General features: G+C 47.2%; 8 protein-coding genes across 8 annotated transcripts; 5 read left to right on the plus strand and 3 right to left on the minus strand.

The window, feature by feature from the left end:
- Positions 1-79: 79 nt before the first annotated feature.
- BDCG_05029 (uncharacterized protein) lies at positions 80-2,409 on the plus strand (the record flags this gene model as incomplete). Its single annotated transcript, XM_045420687.1, has 3 exons — positions 80-1,322; positions 1,770-2,055; positions 2,218-2,409. The coding sequence occupies exons 1-3, from the start codon at positions 1,078-1,080 to the stop codon at positions 2,407-2,409; spliced, it is 723 nt and encodes a 240-aa protein (XP_045276740.1). The 5' UTR covers positions 80-1,077.
- A 296-nt stretch (positions 2,410-2,705) lies between these two features.
- On the plus strand, positions 2,706-5,981 carry BDCG_05030 (sugar transporter). The gene is made up of 4 exons (XM_045420688.1): positions 2,706-3,986; positions 4,130-4,330; positions 4,436-4,813; positions 4,896-5,981. The coding sequence occupies exons 1-4, from the start codon at positions 3,694-3,696 to the stop codon at positions 5,620-5,622; spliced, it is 1,599 nt and encodes a 532-aa protein (XP_045276741.1). The 5' UTR covers positions 2,706-3,693; the 3' UTR covers positions 5,623-5,981.
- A 25-nt stretch (positions 5,982-6,006) lies between these two features.
- BDCG_05031 (uncharacterized protein) lies at positions 6,007-8,122 on the plus strand. Its single transcript, XM_045420689.1, has 2 exons — positions 6,007-6,890; positions 7,027-8,122. Exons 1-2 carry the CDS (start codon positions 6,823-6,825, stop codon positions 7,298-7,300), a joined length of 342 nt encoding a protein of 113 aa, XP_045276742.1. The 5' UTR covers positions 6,007-6,822; the 3' UTR covers positions 7,301-8,122.
- A 1,074-nt stretch (positions 8,123-9,196) lies between these two features.
- On the minus strand, positions 9,197-9,409 carry BDCG_05032 (C6 transcription factor; the record flags this gene model as incomplete). Its single annotated transcript, XM_045420690.1, has 1 exon — positions 9,197-9,409. One exon carries the CDS (start codon positions 9,407-9,409, stop codon positions 9,197-9,199), a length of 213 nt encoding a protein of 70 aa, XP_045281101.1.
- Positions 9,410-9,591: 182 nt separating this feature from the next.
- Positions 9,592-10,632, plus strand: BDCG_05033 (uncharacterized protein; the record flags this gene model as incomplete). Its single annotated transcript, XM_045420691.1, has 4 exons — positions 9,592-9,635; positions 9,770-9,810; positions 10,040-10,095; positions 10,219-10,632. 4 exons carry the CDS (start codon positions 9,592-9,594, stop codon positions 10,630-10,632), a joined length of 555 nt encoding a protein of 184 aa, XP_045281102.1.
- Positions 10,633-11,241: 609 nt separating this feature from the next.
- Positions 11,242-12,342, minus strand: BDCG_05034 (SET domain-containing protein 5; the record flags this gene model as incomplete). The annotated part of the gene is made up of 1 exon (XM_045420692.1): positions 11,242-12,342. One exon carries the CDS (start codon positions 12,340-12,342, stop codon positions 11,251-11,253), a length of 1,092 nt encoding a protein of 363 aa, XP_045276743.1. The 3' UTR covers positions 11,242-11,250.
- Positions 12,343-12,446: 104 nt separating this feature from the next.
- Positions 12,447-15,326, minus strand: BDCG_05035 (uncharacterized protein). Its single transcript, XM_045420693.1, has 2 exons — positions 14,849-15,326; positions 12,447-14,702 (listed from the first exon to the last, which is right to left on the minus strand). Exons 1-2 carry the CDS (start codon positions 15,132-15,134, stop codon positions 13,555-13,557), a joined length of 1,434 nt encoding a protein of 477 aa, XP_045276744.1. The 5' UTR covers positions 15,135-15,326; the 3' UTR covers positions 12,447-13,554.
- Positions 15,327-17,083: 1,757 nt separating this feature from the next.
- Positions 17,084-19,196, plus strand: BDCG_05036 (uncharacterized protein; the record flags this gene model as incomplete). Its single annotated transcript, XM_045420694.1, has 2 exons — positions 17,084-17,132; positions 17,203-19,196. The coding sequence occupies 2 exons, from the start codon at positions 17,084-17,086 to the stop codon at positions 19,194-19,196; spliced, it is 2,043 nt and encodes a 680-aa protein (XP_045276745.1).
- Positions 19,197-20,184: the final 988 nt, after the last annotated feature.

A 20,184-nucleotide genomic window follows, 5' to 3' on the forward strand; every position in this document is an offset into this window, starting at 1 on the left:
CACGTTGACAAGAAAAGTACAGGGATTCGGGGGATCCGGCATCCTGAGCAAGGTGCTAGAGATAGAGGACTAATAAAAAAGGTAACCAAAGACATTGGAACAACTTGGGGCCATAAGTGCCGATGAACGCAGTCCAGTCACGGTCATTATTGTTGGTTTTATTTCCAAACACGTTCGTCTCGACCCGGCGACCTTAGGACTTAGTCGAGGTTAACATGGTCATCTTGCCAGGATGGCCCGGTGTTCTCTTTCCTTTAGCTCATTCCTTTATGTACGGAGGCATACAGCTCGCTGAAGCTATGCTGCACCGGGTTGTCAGCCAGTTCTGGTCCATGGGTTCGTTCAGAAGACCGGGTTTTGAACTTACATGTGAAAAGTGTTCATGTATTTTTGCGCTGCACAAGTATGTACTGTACATACATATGCCGGACAAAATGACAACGGACTCAAGGCTTTGCCTTCCATGTTTCTGTTTCCCTCATCTTGATTTGTATTTTTTTTGTGGGTGCATGGCAGGTTTTGAACGATGCCACGAGGGCCAGGGGGACAGGGGTATCGGGCCAAATTACCAGCTTTTTGGAGATCTATCTCGGCGGACTGGTGTCTCAGCGTCATAGAAACTATTAAGTATGAGATTCCCAGTCAGGGTGGCTGCATTCGTCTCATGATGATTACTATGATGGTTTTGGTAACATTTTTCGCTGCAATCGCTGATCTTGTTTAAAAATAGCGCAGGGAGGCTTGCGGAAGAGGAGGTTGCTGCACTAGCTTGTGACTGGTGAGGGGGGAAATACCTCTGAGGGAAGGTGATGTCATGCCCTTTGTAAAATCTTCACGGAACATGTTCAAGCGGGATGTTTTCTTGGCTGGTTTCCTGAAATAACCAGGTATTTTCATACATCGCTTGAATAGTGTATAGTTTGATTCTGAATGCCATGAAAAGTACTCCGTAGCACTACTTCAAACTGCTACAGGGAACTGTTAAATTTGGGGAGTGTTTTTCGCACGAAGCAAACTGAAGTAGTTAAAGCCCAGTCACTGAAGTTCACCTAATTAGCAGAAGGGGACCACTCTGTCATGATTGTCACTGTGGTTGGTGAAGCTCATCCTTCCCTGCATCGGCCAAGGCGGCGCTTTTTCTGGCATGCCTTTTTGTATTTGGATATGATGTGGAGCTTAAGTGCTAGTTTATTAAGCATCCGTCATCCCGATCCAGCTCGCTCGATTGACGACGGGCCAAAGAGGATCAAGCAATTGCCCAGGGGTTGGAGAAAATTTTCTGATGCCAAGTCAGACTATCAAAACCAGATAAAAGGGTCTCAGTGAGTGGTTTTCCTGCGTCAGGGTGACGCGCCAAAGGTCAACATCATATTAAGGGTTTAGTGAATAGGGGAGCTAGTGCTTCAAACGCTGAGGGACGTCGTTTGTAGAAATGGTTGATTAAATATATCAAGGATGAAATCGAAAAAAAGATCCTTTACGGTGGTTACTTGCCTGTCATGTGGGCCTCAACCGCCTGATGGGTTCTTGATTCCGGACACGCCATTTTGCTGAGGGGCAGCCTGAAAGGAACGCGAAGTACACAGCGTCCATAAGCAGATGTCATGCCGCGTTTCTTCGGCTCCTTGGTCTCCTCTTGTCACTAGGTTGTTGCTTTAGAGAATCCCGGGTCTCGGCTTCAATCTTTCTATCATTACCGCCATATATCGGGATGCTATCCCATACCCACCTCATCAATTGTCATCAAGATAAGGCTGGGAGTCCTGCAGGCTGCAGGGTCCGGAAGGATCATTAGCCACAAGAAGATCTCCAGTAGAGGATAAGGGCGACTATGGCGGCTTCTTCCAGTCTGTCTCCATTCTGGCCAAGGTTCCACTGCAAGATTTTGGAAGCGCCAGTTACGGGGGCGAATTAGCCCAAGTGAACCCTGTAAACTGTTCAGCCGTACGAGTTCTTATTACGGGATGTTCTGAAGGACTACCAGCTCTGATGCACAATATTTCGGCTGTAGTAGCTGGCTTTGGTTTAAAGAGAGAAGTTCTCCATGCCCGAGAAGTTAGAACCTTAGCGCAGAGGATTGGCTCTAGGGCTGCCTTGGGTGTAGTTTAGTTTTTTAGAGGCGCTTCTGGGGGGTGGGCGCCAGTGGCGGGCGACTATCAAAGTGACTAGTAGCTAGCGCCAGTTTTGGGCACCCCTAGCTGATGCTTGGATTTTTAGGCGCTTGGCTGGAAAATCCAACGTGTGGGAAATATCCGATTCGAACATGGCTCTGGCTTGATCCTGTCTTCCTTGAAAACTCGGCACAGCTGTGTTCACTCCAATAAGATACCGAACCTGTGCGGTCCGACCAGAAAATCTGCAGTTTCCATCGGTACATGTACCAAGACAGCGTCGTCCTCAACCATGTAGAAAGGAGTGAGTACTGGTGATTCGGATTATTATCCTCGGCACCTCAGGTATGACAGCCTGTCAAATTTAATCTACAAGAACAGCCAGTTAGTAAACGGAAGAGGATAAAGATAATTAAGCCACAAGCAACACAGAGCAGCAACGTCAGGAAAGTTGAAAAGCCTCAAAAAGCCTGGCTGTTTCATCCAGAATTCCGGGATGGGCTGAAGGTTGTCGCAACAAGATACAGCAGACACAACCACACACACACCATATTCAATTCACACAGCACACAGCACACAGCACTCAGCATTTCTCCACAGTCCAAAATCAAACGAAGATAGAAGTTACCGTTGTAGCAACGTTGTAGCCATCCACATGTGGCGGGGGCAGCAGTTAAAAAGAGAAGCCGGAGACTGGCCACCCGAGCACATGAAGAATCCCTTTTGGCGCTTATCTCCGAGATACTTTTGGCACATGCGAGAAAACATGGGGAAAACTAGCTCGCAAGGGTCTTTCTCACAAGGACTCAAGGAGGGAGAATTTGATCCTGCGTGGGCCAATGTTAGTTCGCGTTGGCGGAGTCGCTAACTCGCTAGTCACGGTGGTCAGAAAACAGCTGGATGCTAACCTGTAAGTAGCCTAAGGGGATGTCGATCCAAATAAGATAGGCTAGACGATCCATCCTAGCTTAACTCAAGGAAAAAGAAGGGAAAGGATCCCTGGTTGGGTGTTTTGGATAGGGATTTGGTAGAGGAGCGAGTACGCTGTAACTACTCAGCGTAGATACTTGACTCCCGCCATGTGTAAATCGGTACAGGAGGACAGAGAGATATCGACTGGCAGAACATGTACCGATGCATGTCCCAGAGTATGCCTTGCCTAGGTACTGTCTATCTCATGAATGCCTTGTTAGCACAGTACATTGTTTTTGTGTACATACTTTGTATTGTGCTGGCGAGTGTCACATCACGGCGATCACATTTGCTGCTGTTGCCCCCCGCACCTTTTGTTTGCGGCTGGAACTGATTCAGTCATATAAACACCCGCTGTCCCCCCCCCTTCTCAGCTGAGCTTGTTCGAGCTCTTTGGTCTGCTTTCTTTTCTTTTCTTTTTTCTTTCTGTGGTTCGATATTTCTTCAAGTGCCCGGACACTCGATTGATTGCAACTCGAAACACGATCGCCGTCTCAGATTCGGGGGAGGTATATACAAGAAATAGACCCGAAGAAATCATCCCTTTCCAGGGAGAGAGATAGAGAGAGCGAGAGACGGGGAGGAAAATTACAATACAACACGACACAACATGGCTTCTCTCGCTGGCAATATCTACCTGATTTCCGCCGTGGCGGTGATTGGAGGTGGCTTGTTCGGTTTCGACATCTCGTCCATGTCTGCTATCATCGGCACCCAAAACTACCTTTGCTACTTCGACCAGGCAGAACCGGGTGAGACAAAATGCAAGGGCCCAAGGGCAGATGTCCAAGGCGGTATCACGGCCTCCATGGCTGGTGGCTCATGGCTGGGAGCGCTGGTATCGGGCTTTTTGTCTGATATCCTTGGTCGCAAGAAGTCCATCATGGTTGGCGCAATTATCTGGTGTGTTGTTTATTGTCCCCGTTTCTACCATTCCTTATTTGCATATATATTTCTCGTCGATTTAGACGCGAATTAACTTACACGCCCTTGGGTGTAAAACTGTATGGCCATCGTTAGCTAACCAGAGTTTTTCTTGCTACCAGGATCATCGGTTCTATCATCACCTGTGCAGCGCAGAATATTGGTATGTTGATTGTTGGCCGCATCATCAACGGCTTCAGTGTCGGTATCTGTTCCGCACAGGTCCCTGTTTATATTGCAGAGCTGGCTCCTCCCTCCAAGCGTGGCCGTCTAATCGGTGCGCAACAATGGGCAATCACTTGGGGGATTATGATTATGTTCTAGTAAGTCTCATGTCACTCCACATACCACCAAGTGTATGTGATCTACATGTGCTGCTCTACGCGCCTATGATTACCATGCGCGAAAATACTGACAACTGGATATAGCATCTCCTATGGAAGCAGCAAAGTCGATGGGCCAGCTGGTTTCCGGATCGCGTGGGGTCTGCAAATGATCCCAGCTGTCTTGCTCTTCTTTGGCCTCATTCCTCTACCTGAATCACCACGCTGGCTTGCTCGCAAGGACCGCTGGGAGGACTGCCTTGCTGTGTTGATCCTGGTGCACGGCAGAGGCGACCCAAACTCCCCCTTCGTCCAACGCGAATACGAAGAGATCAAGGAGATGTGCGAATTCGAACGACGAAATGCCGATGTGACTTATCTTGAGCTGCTCAAACCGAACATGATCAACCGCACTCACGTTGGTGTGTTCACCCAGATTTGGAGCCAGTTGACTGGTATGAATGTTATGATGTATTATATCACGTGAGTTGATCTCCTATATAGCTGCAACTTTCGCTTTATTTAGTACTGCTGGTGGATTTGATGAGCTAAGTGTCCTGCTTAGATATGTCTTCGGAATGGCTGGTCTCACAGGGGACACCCTTATGGTTTCGAGCAGTATCCAATACGTGATCAACGTCCTAATGACGATTCCCGCTCTCCTGTGGGTTGACCGCTGGGGTCGCCGTAACACCCTCTTAGTTGGCGCTTTCTTCATGATGGTTTGGCTCTTTACCAACGCGGGACTTCTTGCATCTTATGGGTATCCTGCTCCAGCAGACAGAGCCGTTGAAGCCGAATCCTGGCTGATCAGTGGACCCCCAAGCAAGGCTGTCATCGCATGCTCCTATCTGTTTGTCGCTTCATTCGCTCCAACATGGGGCCCTGTTTCCTGGATTTATCCACCAGAACTATTCCCCCTACGCGTGCGTGGAAAGGCTGTTGCCCTCTCCACCTCCTCCAATTGGGCTTTTAACTTTGCGCTCGGCTACTTCGTTCCGCCTTCCTTTGTCAGTATCCAGTGGAAGACCTATATTATCTTCGCCGTTTTCTGCGCAGCCATGTTCGTCCATGTCTTTTTCATGTTCCCCGAGACGGCGGGTAAGACTCTCGAGGAGGTTGAGCTGATCTTCACTGATCCCAATGGCATCAAGTACATCGGCACCCCCGCCTGGAAAACACGGGTTGACTTCCACCGTGCAGCGCTGCTTGAGAAGACCGGTGTCAAGGATGAGGAGAAGCTTGCGACCGACTTCCAGCACGAGGAAAGTCCCAAGGAAGGAACTGTCTAGATTCCTGGTGATAGTTAATGGAGATTAACAAATAAACGAGGACGCGCAGACGATATCTCTCCTTTGTCATTCTCGTTCGTTTGATCTATGTATCTGTTATTCCCCTCACATGCTGTATTACAGTGCCTATTCATTCATATCCCTCCCCCCTTGAACTTGCTTGTAGCTGTGGGAACCCCCTAAAACTTTCAAATCCCTAGAAATTTTTTTCGAAAAGGAAATAATAAAGCTTGCTGGAAACGGGGATAATAGTTCAATGCAATACAGTGTGAAAATTCAGTCCTTTGTCCACTTACCTACCTTTTATTATCTTTACTAGTTAAGTATAATAGTCTGACACTATATATTTTTATTCCCCGCTTCTTAGCCTGGCTGTTTTTATGGCAGGCGCCTACTTTTAAGATATTCTTAGAAAACAACAAAAAAGAAAGAAGGGCTCAATTCATCTCGCAACGGACTCTCAACCGTTTTGAACAATGGTACGTAGGGAATATCTATCTTGAAGATCTTCAGATGGCCGCTGGAAGCCTCGTGAGGATTAGGGTTCTCTTGTCTGGTAGTTAGTTAATTGAAATTCTGGAACGCACCATTCAGCTTATTTACCTAGTTACACATTCTCATCAGGATTCTCAAATCGGAACTTGTAACCAGTTATAGCCCACGGAGTACTCTGTACTCTTTTTAGGAAAATGGAACTGAATGAGCAGAATCGGTCCATCTCGTTTAAGTTTTAACCCACCCATGATTGAATAGAGTTACGGGCGGCTTAACGTGGATTGCCAACTCTCCATATTTTGCCTACAGTACTCCGTACCTAGGGCCGATATGTGAGAGAGTCTAGAACGCTGAAACAAGAAAATGGTCTGTCGTAGGGGCTTCAGGAGGGCGAATAGCAACCTGCGTCTTCAGCCCTCCCTGCGTCAGCCGCAATGTTATTCCGTGGGGATTACGCTGAGCCGGCGATATATTATTATGTTGGGATGCATCCGTATCTGCCAACAAAGAAAGCTACGAACCTGCTTAATCCATGCCAACAACATATAAATACTCCCAGAAGACCTGTCACATTTTAATTCCAGCCTCCATCTACAGGATAGGAGAGGAGGTGATTACACTGTGGTGCCGTGAGAGGAATATATATACCGACCTACCAATCTTAATCTACCCGATTTCCCCAGACGCAAAACTCCCCGAAAAATAATGCAGCCTGCCTTATTACTCCTCCTGTCTTTGGCTGCTCTCAGCAATGCCATCGCTGTACCCGGAAGGTATGCAAAGTACATGTACTGTACATACAAAGTACAGTACATCTTTTCTTAAAAAATCAAAACCCACCCCTCCTCCCTCTCTTAGCAAACACGATCCACAATCAGCTCACAGCTTCAAAAAAATTCAATCCCCTAGTGACGGTACCTGCGCCAGAAAAGTAGACGCCCGATACGCCTGCATGACCGATTCTGACTGCGTCATGGTCAAGCACGGCAACTGCTGTGGCGCCACGGATGTCTGCGCCCTTGCCCATGCCAAATTCACCAAGGACGAAATATGCCCCGCCGGAAGCGGTGGGGTGGGCGTGTGTGGCTTTGAAAGTATTGATGGCTGTGCGTGTCGCGATGGTGCTTGCTATGGGTTGCGGGGCGGGAAGGTGACTTCGTCGCCAAAGGAGTGGGGGGTGTGAACGGGGATGAACGGGGCCAGAGGGAGGGACGGGGTGAGATGTGTATGGGTTTAAGAAGGCAGTCTGTGTGAGGTTCTGAAACATATCTGTGAAAGAGTAAAGGCGGGAATGAGGGACTCTGATTTTGAGGAAAGGTTTTTCTTTTACTAGTTATACCAGAACTTTGAAACGGTCAATTATAAAGGGACTTGTTTGATAATTCCTTGAAATCGAGATCTGAATTTGGATGAGAGCAGACACGCATGGATCAGCGAGTGACATTTTGGCTGATGCTGGGCTGCGTACACGCTGCCTAGGAGCTACGAAGTTTCTAGACTTCATTTTTTTTGTTCTTCTCGACATGAAGAAAAACTACGTGTATGTGCGCGCGCTGTCCTACTGCAGAGAATAGTTTATGCATCATGACAGTTAAGGAAATGAATACGGAAACGGCTTGTTATCACGGGACGTACAGTGTTGTACAAACCAACAAACTCTCCGCCCCCCTCCCACAAAGCTGCCGCCCTCCACCTCTCCCGTTCAGCCCCGGCGGCGCCTGGTTCCAAAACACGGTGGCCGTCAACAATCTCATGCAGTAAGCGTGCAGAAGGGCCTTATCCGCTGAGGGGGGGACATGGTCCTTATGTTTTGGAGCGCTTGGGAGTTTATTGACAAGAAGCTTCATCCGGTTTGGGTTCATATGGGGGAGCATGTGGTGTGCGGTTCTGAGATTATTGATAGAGCTATCGATACACTCCATACATGCAGTCAAAAAGTGGAGACATGTGGTGTTGACATCATCTTTGGAAGTTGAGCCAGGAGACATCAACAAATTTTTGCTTCCCTTCTCCACATAGTTCATATTCACCATAGCCTAGGTTCCGAATACTTGTTCTTGTCTGCGAACCGACAAGAGTGACAAGCGAAGGGGTTGGATTAACCTCGGGTTATTGGGGACGTGGATCCAGGTTAAACACGACAAATGCTATAATAAAGGGCCAAACTAAGCTATATCTCCATCCCATAGTTCATGTCGGCCTGCTGTATGAACTTGGGGTAGCCTTCAATATCCAAAGGAATGGTATCAATAGACCTTGAAGACGGCATCTCATATCCCAGACAGTCAACATGCAAGAAAAGAAGGTATCAATGACGAGGCGGATTCGTTATGAGAGTGTCCAATTGCTGTAGCTGTCGTATCATTGTGCCGGAAAGGTCAATATCCTGTCTGCAACGACGTGTCCATTGTCGAAGGCCATGATATCGTCTGCTCCTTGGTAACTCTAGCTCTATCCATCAACCGGCAAAGGATCTCTCCATTTTTTTTTTTTTTTTTTTTGAATTCCTGTCCGCATCTGTCCACCGCTTGAAAGCGTCCTCGATGTCACTCCAAGCGTGATCTACTAGTTCACAGCGGCTCGTTCGATGACACAATCCAGTGAGAAGGAACCCCAATGGCAAGAACTGTAGGTATCCTTTGAGAAGCCATTTCCAGGTCTCAGCGTGTGGAGCTCGTTCAATGCGTTTTGGAGTATCAAGTGTCCATAGCAAGAAGGAAAAGTTGGCCTCGGATGGTCCGGGCCCGGGGCGATGAGCTTGCCGTAAAACACTCCTGCCCGTAAAATTTGAACCACATTTCTGTGTTTAGCACGTAGGCGACATGCTTCGCAAGCTAGGGGACAGGTTGCCTATCATCTCAGTGGGCCAAATAACCAGATCTTATATTGGACCAACACCCTTTTATGATTACGTTCTTCCGAGGTTGAGAAGCTGCAGCGTCGAGCTTGTTGCGTGTTCTTGCAATTTCCAAGCGGATCAGGTAGAATGACATCTCTGTCCAGCCGTTGCGCTGACGGGGAGCTTCTACCATATTTGGATCAATATCGGAGTCATTGATATTCAGTAGAAGTCCCGGGTTCACGACCGCTTCGCACGAACTGGGAATCTCCCATGATCCTCGACTGCCCTCCGATCGAGATACCAAAGTTGCTTCCAAAGACGTCTATGTACTTCTTTGGCGAATGGTGAGAGCTCTGCTGACATGGAGCAGACTAGTCGCCTAGCCAATGCCGTTAATGCCCACGCGAACTTTGTTTCATCCATGAATATGCCAATGGACAAAAATACCATGATAGCCTGGAGGGTATCAAAATGTTTCCGGTCCTCAGAAAATTCGCTCTTGCTAGAGCGAGCTCTGCGACAGCGCGATAGGTTCTCAGAACCTCAGTCTTGGGCGCATTGTAACAACTCTCGACGTCCTCGTGTGGCATGCTAAGGATGGTAGACAAGTAGATCGTAAATACGAGCGCATAATGACGATTGGCAAGGCTGGTATTGCCACTTTTGGCCTTTGCGGGTATCTCTTCTGAGTTAGGTGCGTTTAACACGTTCTCTATCTTGTCGACGTTGTTTAAATATGCCTGCCAGCAAAAATCGATTTGATGTGACGAGGGGTGCAAGAAAGCTAACTCAACTGCGGACGAACTAAAGGGCGAGGGATGACAAGAAAAGAGAGAGTCGTTTCCGGCTCGGTATGGCCCGGGATACAACCGAATGGTATGATTTAATGGCATCGACATCGCTGGGGGTAGTAATGTTCCAGGACCTGCATCTAGGGCCCCAATTCGCCAAAGCTCACAGTCTAGTAATGAGCATTTCATTCGTTATCATATTCCCACTCGGGGCTCTTATTTGCGAACACAGAAGATCAAAATCAAATGGGGAGTATGGATACACGCTGCTTGTTAGTTAATTGGCTAGGTTCTCACGATCGCCGGATTGCCATTGGGATCCGTGTGGGGAAAATATTAGACAGGGTATGTATTCCGTATACATATATCTATTAATGACAGACAAAAACAGATCCCCCTTCCAATCTCATGTTTTTTCTGTTTGTTTTTCTGATTCTGGGGGTCAAAATAAAACTCCTGTGCATACAGCTTCATGCCAAGGCACACACGATCCTCCGCACGGCGATTATTGCTCTGCTACTTCTGCAACCGCTCATAGGCTTCGTAAATCATCACAAGTTCACGAGGACGCAGCGACCAGGGCTGTGGACTCGTTTTCACGTTTGGTATGGCCGGGTCCTCATTCTTCTGGGAATGATCAACGGGGGACTCCTGGTGCAGCTCGCGGATAACACTAGGGCGGGAATAGTAGCATATGGGGTGGTTGCAGGGCTTGTTGGAGTTGTTTATTACACAACGGTGGCATTCTTTGAGAATAGGAAATGGAGGCATCGAGACGATGCGGCGTCTGATGTTGAGTTGGAGGAGAGGTCCAAATCACCTACGCCCTGCCCTGAGAGGGGATGTAGAGTTTTGAATCTGGGAATCTGGCGGCATTTTTGATAGCCATTTGTTTGAAGTTATCACGCAATCCCAGCTGTATGATAGAGGTATAGTCTCCGGAAACTTGATAATAGCAAGAGGAATTGGAAAATGATTCATCGAAAAACACTATATTGAGCCACGTTTGTCTTGGAGCGCGAAATTAGGAATTGTTCGCAGAAAGGCACTCAGCTTCCATTCATCCACATGATCAGAAGGGATGTGATATAGTAGATCCCATTTCCCAATTTGATAACAGCATGTCGATATCTGCATATCGTTTGAGCAGCCAAATGCGCTCATACTGCGTCGACTGTGATGAGGTTGAATATTTGAGGAGGCAATTGAACGCTAAAGAGAAGCTGACTCAGCACATTTACAGAGCTAGTATTACTTGGGACTAGTGTGATCTGATCCAAAGCCAATCTTATCAATCGGATTTGGCACCTTCCTTCCAGAAAAACTTTCTACAGTAACTACCAGAAACAGCAAAGTAAATTTTGTTTCCGTCTAAAAAAGGGGCGCAAAATCTATAAACAATCATGATATATACATAATAACCCAATGGATTCATTCAATAACGTAAAAAAGAAGAAAAATAAAAAATAAAAAATAAAAAAGATTTTAGACCCGCCTCCTCTAAGACTTCCACCCCTTCTGCCTCCATAACCAATCGTCGAAATCTGCTTCACTCAAATCCCTCGGTATCGCCTCGACAGATTGCTTCCACTCTTTCGTCGACTCAAACAAGCCATGACTATACGGCTTCTCCGCTATGGCTTTTAACCTCATCGTCTCAGGACTATCTTCCCCTTCCAACAGAACCCGCCCCTCATACGCCCGCTGCGCAAACACCTTCGCTCTCGCCTGGTCACTATGCGCAATCGAAATCTGCAGCGCATCATTGTGCACGCGCGCAATCCTCGAGCCAGCAATGCCCTCATCAACAAGCATACGGAAAAGTGTATACGCGTCCTGAAGGGAAGCATCCGGCTTGGTCATCAACCGCCGCCCGTCGCCCAGAACATTATCAAGGCGCGCAATCTCCTGCAGCCGCGCATCTCGCTCCCGCGACTCTTCCGCCGGCACGGCGCAGACCTCGCACGCACATCTGAAGCCAAACGCCTCTCCAAAACAAGACTGGCGCGCGTCGAACAATTCCGTCCCGTCGACGTAGGCGATGGTGATCTCCTCGCCGGCCTCGATGTCTTTAAATGTGTGGATGGTAAGTCTTTCCAAGTTACGGTTCCACGTGTTTTGGGAGTTCGGTTTGCACGAGTGATTAATGCGCGCTGCGCGGGGGAAAATGGCGCCCTCTGCGCCCCTGGCGCCAAACGGCATTGCATTCGTCTTGATGGTGCCGATCACTGGACTGCATTTACCCTTGTGTGCATTGTGTAATGAGAAAAACATATGCTGCTGCTCTTTACTTAGGGCTTTGAGGTCCTTGAGAAAGCCCTTTTCCAGGGATTGCAGATTCGTCGCCATGCTGGGCACGGTGAAGAGGGGTTCCTCGGTTATTATCCGTGTGCCTTTTGGGATCTTTGAGGTTGCGAAGCAACCCAATCCCCTGCCGGGTATGGCTTTGATGGTGTATAATTCATTATTACTAACAGGCAAATCGCCGCCTGTTGCGTGGATCGTTCCGATCGTGTTTTCCGTTTTGGATTTCGTTACCCCATCCACCACCTTCTGTCGCTCTCCGTAGAAGAACCCTTCGTTGAACCCCATTCTCCCGTTTTTAAGGGTGTTCTCAGTGTAAAAGAATGTATGATCTGATAAGGAATAAATACCTTTCTCTGCTCAAGAAATTTAAAATGTAAAATCTGGGGTTTATTATATGCATAAAAGGGGCCGGTGTTAAATGTCCTTTATGGAATTAATGTGGTAAATTTATATTTTTTCGGCGGGATTTATATTAACGAAGAAAAGCCAGAACGTCTTTTCAAATAGATTATCCAAAGGGCACAAAGCGATAGAAAAAGAGGAATTTATATATCAGTGTGAGATAAAAAAAAAAAACGTTTTTTGTGGCCCGCAGATCGGAAGTGAGCATCTTGCTTCTATATTGTTCTTGGCATTGGCAAAATAAAATATTTTCTGTGTTCTCAAAAGCGAGATGTGTGTTGCGTGTGGGGAGGTGAGGAAGCAATGTGACTGTGAGCATTTTCACGTTTTCTCATCTTATACTAGGTAAATCTTTGATCTCCTCCATGGAATGTGTTGGTAAAACTCCGCGGTAGGAGGAACTGGTGCTGGCATATGCATTTTTTTTGTTGTCGACTTCGATATTGAAGTTCGTCGATGATGTCACCGACTCACTAAGCCAGTGGGGCTTATATCTGTTGATTACCAGCTCTAGGCTATATACACTTGAAGCTGTTATCGTGAATCCGTTGCTATCACCAACATCTTGCCGCCAACTTTGGATGAGGTTAAGGGCTTGAGATCCCATGTGACGAACGATTGATTTGGCCGCAAGGGGCAAACCTTTTTACACGATACTGAAAAGCAAGGCGTTGAATGCTTAACTGAAGAGGCGAAGGACCGACTATGAACCTAGACGCAGAAAGCCGAAAAAACTTTAAAAAGTCCTCAATTTTGATGATGTCGTTTTTTGATGGAGGAATGAATGGCAATGAACAAACGACGCGGAGCTACTTCCAATCAGTGTGGCCAAATTACACTGTGGATTAAGTGGGATTTTGAAGGGTTCAGGAAGCGTGTCGATGATCTCGTGTCTGTCTGTCTGGCAATTGTCGCTCTAGGTCCTAGCTAGAGAATCCCCTGCGTTGTGGTGCCGATTTAGGCCGGCTTTTCAGTTTTTTCATCCCCCCAATCTTAAAATCTACGTGATAAAGACCGTGAATCATGGGCAAGTTCCGTCCTCCATGTTGCAGAATTGGAATTGCATGGTTGGCGATTACAGTCCAGCCCTTATTCTCACAATTGATCAGGGCGAAATATCTGACTGGGGATTGACATATCCATCAGCAATTTCCCTATACTGGTAACCTGTTCAGATATCCCACAGGCGCGAGTCAATATATCATGGCGACTCTTGTCTACAAGGTCAATACGTGGTGTAGCTTCTGCATTCGTATAGCAGTAGTAGCCTTGTGGAATATCGGCGTGCCGACCTCGGTAGCTGTCGTCCCCGAACGGCCGCGTACAATATCCGTCTGTCCCGTCTCTAAGAACATTCATGCCCCGTTCTCGTTCCTGCCCCTCTCTCCCGGCTGCAGTGGTGGTGGTGGCGGTGGTTTTGGACTCGTGTGCCCCCAAAACGGTCCGCAGCTGCACGAGAAGTTGACGTGCCATGGTATGGAAGAGGAACATTTTCATGGCAACCGCGGACGAAATGGGGGGTTTGTAGGATCCGATTCTGAGTTCTGGTAACTGCGCAACCTGTGCTTCAGTTCCCATGGGTGTAGCGAGGTTTTTGATGCAGCATTCGATATGAATAAAAAGACACTGGCAGATGTCCATCACGCGATCGTAGCAGGACAATATGAGGAGAAAGGTGGCTCGATCTGGAACGTAGCTATCTGGGCTGGTGCCTGCTGATGGGCTCGTGGCGGCGGATGGTTGATCCTTTTGGTTGTTGTGAGAAAATAAAGACGATGACGAGGGGGTTGGCAAGATCCCTTCTGCGGGAGGTCGTTTTTCGGATGGCAAGATACTATGCGAATAAATGTCACTTGTGACATCTAGCAAGGTTTGGATGAGACCAAAGGTTTCGTCAATCTCAAAAATGCGGTTGGCAACCAAGATTTGTACCTCGGATAGGTTAGCAGAGACAAGTGGCATTTTTGCGACATGCTCACACAGCTTTACATTTAAATCTGCCAACTTTCGAACGTGCTGAAGCGTCACGCTTGGTCTATCCTCCAGAATGCGAGGTATGGCCTGACTCCTGTCTGTCAAAGTTTGGCTAGGGATGGGCAGGATGGGTTCAACAAAACTGTTGCTGAAGTCCGGAAGTGACAACTGATCACACACTGGAACTGATATGTCTTGAGGCAACTGGAGAGTTTCAGGCCATTGGCCAAATGTAGGGTCGAAAGCTGCCGGGTATGTGCCATCGGGCGCTGGTAATATTATCTATTAGCTTGCTCTAAAACGGTAATAAAGAACGTAGGCGCACACAGCTAGAATAGCATTGCGGTAGGAACAGTTTTGCATGGAAGTATTTAATTGTTCAGTGTAGGACAAGAAATTGTGAATGCACACTTACTCTCTTCAGCAACCGCACTGCCAAAGGGGTTCTCGAGTTGAGTGTTCATATTTAGTTCCCGGCTGCCATCTCCATCCTCAACACGATCCTGTGTTCTTCGCCTTTTTGAACGAGGGCGGGGCGGTCGAAATACAGTCCTCGGCTGCCGTACGCTGTAGACACACGGGGCCTCAGTCCGAGAGCATCTCAAACAGCTGTGGCCGCCTTGCTGTCTCTCGCATCGAAGCTTCTGCGAGTGGCACCGGTCACAGGCAGACCGAATCTGGCGAGTGCTGGCACGATCCATAGTTGCAAAACCACCCCCGAAGAACTCCTTGACCGCAATATATCTGTAGTATGGTTAGGGGAAAGTTGGGGATGTTTGACACGCTCCACTCCTAACTACGGATGTGGTCACACATTGTGGCTTTAATCCCCTGGGCTAGTTATGGGCAGCGTAACTAGTTATTGTGTAGGCATTCTTGAAAATGAGGTTGCAGTTTGGCCGTTGCTTTGATAAATAATGGGGCTCAAACAAACTATTTTAGCGCCCACATATTTAACTCCCCGCTGCATCCTCACCTCTAATCAACAATAAAGATGTTCTAAGGCAGCTCATCGAGTCATCTACGGAGCATTATAGTCAGATTGCCGAACATGTCCCATTTTTTAGACTCATTAGTCAAGCCTGAATGTAGCCTGCAGACCATAAGGAATAAAAAATAATAATTGCATGAGGGGTTTCAAGGTAGAACAAACTCATTCAAGTTGTACAACATCAAAGCAGGTTGTTACTAGATTGTTTATAGCATGAAAGGTAGTTAACTTATTATACTCAAACAAAACAATATGTTCTTGGATGTCTTTTCAATTACATCAGCTTCTCTCTTTAAGAACTCTCCTACTAAAGTGCAATTTGAAAAAATACTCCTGATTATGAAAACTCACTTAGTTACCTGACAAGAAAGCACCAAAACAATATCAATGGATCAACAGACCAATGTGCTTCTCATGCACTTTGACTTGTCATAGTTGGTTTTATGATCAAGGACCAAGCTATATTTTCTATTCAGGGCTTGTAGTACTCATCCAAAAGTCTTCAAAAGATACGCTATAAAACACCCTCAACGAGCTGCACATGTGCTCTGTGTAAAATAAAGTTGGCATTCTATCTCATCTTAATCCTAGTAATAGTAATAGTGGTGTAGGCAGAGAGGGTGGGATTGATTAGGGAATGGCGGCATATCGACTGCTATAAAATGTATGTGTACAGTAACTACCAATTATGCCGATCCATCTCGTCTGATCAACTTCAAGGTAGGCTACATATGTTGTGCCTCTACAAGTATAATAGTCAGAATGACCCTATATATACTTGTATTCCTTATATGTGCAGCAAGGTTTCATCTTATTATGCACAAAGTTCACCCACACCCTCCAGGAAACTGGTTTAAGAAGCATCCATGATGGGATGGATGTATGTATGTATGGAACATGTACATGTACTCCATTTTAGAAGGGAAGTAACCAAGCAACACATGATGATGAAACCTGGTCCCAATATACTCCGAATGTACGGAGTATATATATGTACATACATATAAATCGTCACTTGAATGGCCGAAACCAACCTTGGAACTAAAGCAACTATGTAACATGCCAAGCCGGCCAAAGTTATTTTAGTTATTTACGAGTAACTTAGACCTTCCCCGGATGTTCCAAGGTTCCCCCGCAGACCTCCTCTTCCTGCCTCCAGTCCCAGCCAGACAAACGCATTGAATCACTGGGATGTGTTTATTTATCTAGATCTCCTCTGTCGTTCTTCTGGATTGGGGCTTTGAGTGTTGGATACGAGATCTACCCGTTTCCCCGCGCCTCGTTCGGCAACACACACGTCTCATCGCTGTCCGAGTCCAACTACGGCTGGGGGGGGCACGGCACTTTGGTTGCTGATTCGGCGAAAAGGTTAAAACTGAACCATATAAGCTTTGCGCTGTTTAGACCAAGCAGGACGGGGGGAGGAAGAGAAGAGGAGGAATAGGAAGAGGGAGAAGACTAAGGAGAAAGACAAGAGCAGAGATAAACACAGAGTGACCAGAAAGCGACATGGCCTCTAATTCAACGGCTTTTCCATTATTTTTCAAATACCTATATATTCCCCATGTCTTGCTGCTCTTGTTTTCTCTCCTGGTAACTGGGGAAGTAGATTACAGGCCGAGTGTGGACATCGCTAGGTCTGAGGACCAGAGAATCATCATGGATAGCGACGGGAATAACAACATGGGTAATCAAAATGAAACATGCGGTGCGTTCCAGCGACTCATGTTATGTATCATGGCTCTTAGGATAGGCTTCCCTACTAATATTGTTTACAGGTCTGCTACCTTTTGTCTTCGAACCGCTCCCGCTGGGTGCAATCAAGCCGCTAGGCTGGCTGAGTGATCAGTTGACGCTGATGGCCAACGGCCTCGCAGGCCATGAGTTTGAATTTTACCAAATTGTCCGCGACAATCCCTGGCTGGGCGGGACCCGCGAGTACAGCAACCTCAACGAGGCTATGCCCTACTGGTTCAACGGACTGGTTCCGCTCGCCTACCAGACCCAGGATAAGCGACTGCTCGAGCAGGTCCGGAAGGCAGCAGACTACATACTCACCAACCAACAGCCGGATGGCTGGCTGGGGCCCGAAACTACAGTGCCCCGAAGGAACTTTTGGGCTAGGTATCCTATCTTCTTGGGGTTTGCGCAAATGGTAGAAGCGCAGGCTGGCACTCCTGAGGCAGAAAGGATTTTGAATGCGATGCACAAGTTTGTTCAGCTGATGCATTCGATGCTGTCTAACAATTTGCAAGGGTTGGTTTGGCACGAGGGTGATGATTTCAATGAGCAGTGGGGCCGATCTCGGGCGGCGGATATGATATTAGCTCTGCAGTGGCTTTATGAGACCGATCCCAGGGAGAATGCCGGCAAATTGTTTGAATGTATGGAGTTTTTCAGGAAAGGAGGACATGACTGGTCTTGGTGGTTCTCTGAGGAAAATTATATCAAGGTAGATCTTGATACTATGCCTCGAAAGGAGACTGACAGGTTATATCATTTCGTGCATGGGGTCAATGCTGGACAGGGCTTAAAGGCTGGTGCAGTTATCAGGAGGTTTACACATGACGACGCTCTGTTGGAGTCTGCTCGGAGGGGCGTTAATTGGACGTTCCTTTATCATGGTGGCCCGTCTGGGGGTATCATTGCGGATGAGCGACTCGTAGGTTTAAGCCCAGTGCGAGGCACGGAGTTGTGCTCTGTTGTCGAGTCAATGTACTCGCTCAGTTACCTCTACCAGTCTATTGGAGATCGGGACTTTGCAGACAGATGCGAACTAGCAGCCTTCAACGCGCTTCCTGTCATGGTGACCCCGGACTGGTGGGCTCACCAGTACATAGCTCAGATCAACCAGCCCGTCTCCCACGAAGTCAACCCTACACCGTGGTTTAACGTTGGATCTCGAGCGCAAACGTTTGGCCTACAGCCTAATTACCCCTGCTGTACTGTCAACCACCATCAAGGATATCCCAAATTCGTGTCCGGCATGTTCGTGCGGAACGGCGAGGTTGGCATTGCGCATGCGCTACTTGGGCCAGCTGAGGTTCAAACCAGAACAAGGTCGGGGACTAAAGCAAATATCAGATGCGAAACAAACTATCCATTCGAGAATGTATTGTACTACAGGGTCGACGCAGGGGGGCAGTTTACATTTTCTTTCAGGGTTCCTCTGTGGGCAAACAACGTCGAGTCCTCGGTGTCCATTGATGGCGCTCCAGGTTCTCTGTTGCAGCCAAACCCAGCGACAGGAATGCACCACGTCGACTTAACTCCAGGGAAACATGTAGTCATCGTCTCCTTTGCGACCGCAGTCCGCGTCGAGCCGCGTGCCAACGACACCGTCGCAATTTACCACGGAGCGCTCCTCTACTCCCTCCCAATCGACGCACAAATCACCAGCGTGAAGACCAATTACCCCGGCGCACCGAACAATGCTCAGGAATACACGATGAAACCAACCTCGAAATGGGGGCTGGCGATTGATCCATCGACAGTCCGCTTCAACGGGCTGGCACCCGCTTCTGATGCACCCAACAACGTAAGTCGTCTACCTAACCCTCTCTGGGCGGAAAAGGAGACACCGACTTCGATTTCGGCGATGGTGTGCGAGATCAAGTGGGAGTTGACAGAGCCCAAGGAGCGTGGGTATGCGCCGGAGCCCCCCTTGGTAGGGCAGCGGGAGTGTATTGGGAGGCCTTTCGAGATCAATTTAGTGCCATATGGAGGAGCGAGGTTGCATATGGCAGAACTCCCTACTGTTAAGCTGGTGTAGCGTGGGGCAGGGGACTGGAGTGAAGCTCGCTTTCGTTTTCAGTTTTGTTGTTGTTTTGGTTTCTTTGTCCAGATATTATCTCATTCGAATGTATAGAAACTTCATATACATACATTTATCTCAGCGGGCTCAGACCTCTGGCTCGGTTTGAACGGGTTGCAGCATTATTATTAACTAGTTAATCCGGCATGACACTAACCTACTTTTGATACAAGTCATGTGCTCAGAGCAATCCTCGCCAGAGGGTCTGAGAAGAAATGGTTCCATCTTCAATGGAGATTCCTGAGATTTACAAGGATTTTTCAGATTCTTCAACTTTGACTTTCTATTACTATATACCCACATATCTTTGAGATTTGAAAATCACCTTAGCTTATAGCTAAAGAGAAGAAGAATAGAAATATTTCTTTAATATTTCAAAAAAATCTATATTTAAGATAGATGTATACTCTTGAAAATGATCATATTTTTTGATCTCAGAATTTCTAAGAGCTTTTTTTTGTATGAGGAATTGGATCAAAATTCCTGTGTTCAAAAACACACTGGTCAACTTTGAGGTGATACTTCTATCCTAAGAACTTGAGATATGAATATAAAAATCAGATACATCGCGAGAACATTGTTATTCTAAGGTTCCAAGGTGATACAGAAATGATGAATCTATGAAGTTGAGTTGGAATTCTCTTTCATACTCAGGGTACTGAGCAAATCCTTCCCGTGTTGCTAACAATCAGGAACTGTTTCTTCTCAGATGCTTCGCAAGATATCATCACTCACATGACCTGATTTTACTATTTGGGTTAGCTTATTGCTTATTTGAGGTTAGCTCATGACATAATCATCAATCCAGTGTTAAAACAGCAATAAATATCTGGAGAAGCGTCTGAGCTTGCTGAGATAAACATACATAGAGTTTAGTTAAAGCCATTTCCACGTGACGGCCAACGGCCGGACACGGAACAACTTTGTCTCCGAAAGCCCCTGAACC

This window comes from Blastomyces dermatitidis (assembly GCF_000003525.1).
Source record: "Blastomyces dermatitidis ER-3 genomic scaffold supercont1.5, whole genome shotgun sequence".
Taxonomy (NCBI): domain Eukaryota; kingdom Fungi; phylum Ascomycota; class Eurotiomycetes; order Onygenales; family Ajellomycetaceae; genus Blastomyces; species Blastomyces dermatitidis.